We start from the raw sequence: 3,925 nt of genomic DNA, 5'->3' as shown, positions 1-3,925 counted from the left end.
CGATGTTCAGCTTTTTCGCGGTAAGACCTTTTATTTTCTTTGTGATGTCTCACGTTGGGTTGGATTACCTGAGCATCCAACCATCATTCCTTTGGTGTTGTATTTCTGTAGTATTTAAGGAGAAAATAATTTACGCTCGTCTGAGGGCAGCGAATTAGAACGCAACTAGTTTTTCTCAGTTCAGAGTTTTAGTCTTCCGTTAGTCATACAGTAGTTCGCTTTGAGTAGTTACTCCAGTTTATCTTTATTTCGCCTTTGGGCAGTTTCTATTCGTCCAGCAGTTTCGTAGAAATCGTAACAATGTAAGTATTGTCATTTCAAGTTTGTTCAATGGTTCATTGTATTTCTTTCCTGTCACTTTTACTAGTCCATTGTTGTAATTTCGTATTCATTTATTGTTTTTAAGTTTCAACCCACATACCGTCAACGTCATTCGTACCTAATAAATCGTCTTTGTCTTCGTGGTGTTGTAAGGTTACGATTACTGCAGTTACAGGTGTTACAGGGTGTTCCGGTGTTTCGGGGTGTTACGGGGTGTTCCGGGGTGTTACGGTGTTACGGTGTTCCGGGGTGTTACGGTGTTACTGGTTTTAGTACATGCCGACAGGAACTAATAATCGCCGGTAAATCAAAATAACTTTTTCAAAAAGCATAAATTTTCTTTTTTCTCAACTGAAGTGGAACAAATAAAGCAACGATCACTTTACAAAACCTTCTTCGGCGTTTCCTCCATCTAGAAACTACGATCAAATGCAGAATTTGAAAACGCGGGAAAAACGATATTGATCGCAATCTCTTGTGCTTTGATTGGTCACATAAGAAACGATGTCAGTGATCTCATTGGTGCAAAGACAACAAAGGGAAAAGAATGTTGTTCGAATGTGAGCAGCTGTTTGTGGGGAGGAGCGTTGCGTGACGAGACTAAAAACGGCTGCGAGGGAGACTAGGGCTTCAAATGATGTTAACCATAGTAATAAAATACACTTACAACGAGCATTTTAACGCACTCTCTTCAAAGAATGATCCTTTCTATTTCGTGAGTTTCACTTTCTTCGAGTCCCTCCAATCTGCCACCCCTCATACGAAGCTAAGTGGTTCACTTGTTTCTAAAACAAAGATGACGTTGTTCTTTCATTTCCTCTCGGCTTGTCACGTAAGGAGACTCTCAACGAAGCGGGGGGGGGGGGGTGTGAGGGTGGCTTTAGCTTTTGCTATTATGATGGATAACGAATAACGACCGGGTTCAGTCTCTTTGAAAATAATTCTAAATTACACAACGACCCTCAAGTTAAGTAACTTCGATTGAAATTTAATAACCAAGTCGTCGCCACGTAATATTTATTTCAAGCATATATCACGTGCCATGATTGACAGTCTTCGGAAAACGGTGTCAAATGTTGCGCTTCGATAGAAATCATGGTTATTCGGTTTCGCAATAACTAAGCTCGGTCGAGGGTCTTCGGTAAATTCCACTCGCCTGCCTTTTACAATCAACCCGTGAATTATAAGTTTCTCTTACCGGACTGCACGCTTTTGGCGCACGTACCCAAAGGACACAGGTTTGTGAAATTGTTCAAAATTCGAGTGGGAATCAAGTCGAGGCAAGGACAATTTTAGGTTTTCTTTAACAGTGGCTGTCCCTGAACTTCTGACTAAGTCGGGGAATAAATCAATTCATGTATCTCATCTTCCATACCGTTATCATGGAATTACGAGAAAAATATCACGAAAGAACTGGCCACTTTTTGACCGCCTGTAAAGTTTGATAATCAGTTTTGAAAAAACAATGTTTCATTGCTCTTCACAATATAATTATTGATCGGTGCTATGCAGTTGTCGAATACAGAAGTCTCTGCAGTTTGTCCATGAAAGTCATTGTACCAAAAATCAAGATAAGCAAGACAATCGTTTTCAAACAACAACATTTATTTAGTGAAATTTCCCTGGATCAGTCAAGGTTTCTGAGCTATGCTTGAGCGCCCGTCGTGTCATGTCATGTGATGGCCACTGTCACGAGAAAAACCACGGACCCCAAGATGTTTTTTTTTTAAGCTAATCAGAGGATGATTTCGAAATGATGGTATAATATATCAGGTAAGGTATCATTAAGTTGACGGCCGTTTACCTGTATACTAGAGAAATAGAGTCGTTTTCTTGCGATTTAATCGCAAGTCAAAAGGTCGAAGCTCACAGAAAACTCTTAAGAGCCGCACGGGCCTCTTGTCATAGATGATATATACCACCATTTTATACTTCTTTACGTATAATATTTATGTATTTTTTCGGTTTCAGCGATAGAGGTCAGAAAGGAAAGTGAGATATCTCCACAACCGAGAGGTTGAAACTTATTTTTGGCATCGTGATACAACATGTCGACCCTTCCAAATGACAAAGCCGACATTCTCAAGATGACGTGCGCAACGGCCAAACAAATTGCCAAGGCGTCTGAAGTAACAGTTTTCTTTCTGATTTTCACCGGTATTGTTATCAACGCCACAGTCTGCGGAGTCATGCTGAAAAACAAGTGTGTGCTAAAAAACTTGTCAAACTTTTTTGTATTTCATTTATCTGTGGCAGATTTGATATTTCGGGTGTTAACCGTGGGACCTCTGATATATCTGAGCACAGTATTCAGCACAAAGGAGGGGACTGTCCCATGCAAGCTCCTGCATTTCTTCTCCTCTGCTTGCGGTGCGGCTTTTTTTGTTTCGCTTCTAGTGATTTCTGTTGATGTGTATCGTGACGCGGCATACCCTTTAAAAGGTCTTATGTCACGCCGTACGCCCTTTGTTGTGGTTTTTGTTGTTTGGTTGTACGCAGCTATCTGTAGCGGACCATTAATGTACAGTGCACAGAGTATCCTCTACACGCAAATATCAGAAGCTGATCAAAATTTAACGGAAGAGCTGAAAAACTGTAGCGTCCCTAAACTGTGCGATTTGTATCAGAATTGGAGTGGGCAGCTTTCTACCACCATGTACTTTCTGTTGGCTTTTACTGTTCCTTTGATTGTCATGGTTTTCTTGTTTGTTGTGACGTTTATTTATCTCAAGAAAGATGTCAAAAATGGTACCATCAGCAAGGAGACTGCCAACGCAAAGAAGAAAATCACGCGCATGCTGAGTGCACTTTCTATGGGCGTGGTCATCTGTTGGGGCCCTTCTGTGTTCATCTCCATGCTTCGCTCTTTTGACGTCCTTGCTGAAGTGCGCCCCGACATTGTTTTGATCCTTACAATCATAACAGAACTGATGAAGTTTGTTAATTCACTCTTCAATCCATTAATTTTTGCTTGTTACATACCCAATTTTAGGAAAGATTGGTTTGGGTTCTGCTTATGCCACAGGTGCCGAAAGGAAGAGATCGAAACTCCGAATCCCGCCATACGGAGAAGGCAAATCCAGTCCACAGAATATCGTGACAGCCAGACAATGATGTGACGCTTTACTTATAGTGTGACAGCGTAATACTCACAACTTTGATGATTTGGGAATTGTACAGCCTTTTTAAAGAAAGCTCAAATCAATCATTGATGCGAGGTTTTTGTCTCCAAGATAATTTTTTCGCCGACCGATTACGTTTATTACGCTGGAGAGAAACTGAGAAGAATTAAAAGTCAATAAATACAAGACTCCTCTCAGACTTACCCAGTAAAGTGCAACTTATAACCTTTCACTAATAATTCAGTCGAAGATGTTCACAAAGGGCAAGAGTTCCATAGAACCCGTACATTAATTCTACATAGAGTGTTGCAAAGAAACCTTCATCTTTAGTCTTTATGAAATGGAATGCATAATTAATATTGGGTAATGCAAAGTAACACATGGGGCTATGGTAGTTTAATTGAGAGGTATAAATACTGCCCAAGTCTTTCTTAGCTCGTAATCGAGGTTCGTACTCTTTGGAGTGGTGAATATTACACGAC

General features: G+C 40.5%; 1 protein-coding gene across 2 annotated transcripts; it reads left to right on the top strand.

Annotated features, from left to right (window-relative positions):
* The first annotated feature begins 1,397 nt into the window (after positions 1–1,397).
* On the top strand, positions 1,398–3,629 carry LOC111330929 (neuropeptide FF receptor 2). 2 transcript variants are annotated; one of them, XM_022935929.2, is made up of 2 exons: positions 1,398–1,559; positions 2,293–3,629. In XM_022935929.2, the coding sequence occupies exon 2, from the start codon at positions 2,370–2,372 to the stop codon at positions 3,438–3,440; it is 1,071 nt and encodes a 356-aa protein (XP_022791664.1). In that variant the 5' UTR covers positions 1,398–1,559; positions 2,293–2,369; the 3' UTR covers positions 3,441–3,629. The 2 variants fall into 2 exon arrangements, with proteins under 2 accessions (XP_022791664.1, XP_088600899.1); XM_088744773.1 differs by lacking the exon at positions 1,398–1,559 and adding an exon at positions 1,567–2,094.
* The last annotated feature ends 296 nt before the right edge of the window (positions 3,630–3,925 follow it).

This window comes from Stylophora pistillata, chromosome 14 (assembly GCF_964205215.1).
Source record: "Stylophora pistillata chromosome 14, jaStyPist1.2, whole genome shotgun sequence".
NCBI lineage: Eukaryota > Metazoa > Cnidaria > Anthozoa > Scleractinia > Pocilloporidae > Stylophora > Stylophora pistillata.
Note: the sequence above shows the minus strand (reverse complement) of the source record. Positions and strands in the feature narration are given on the sequence as shown.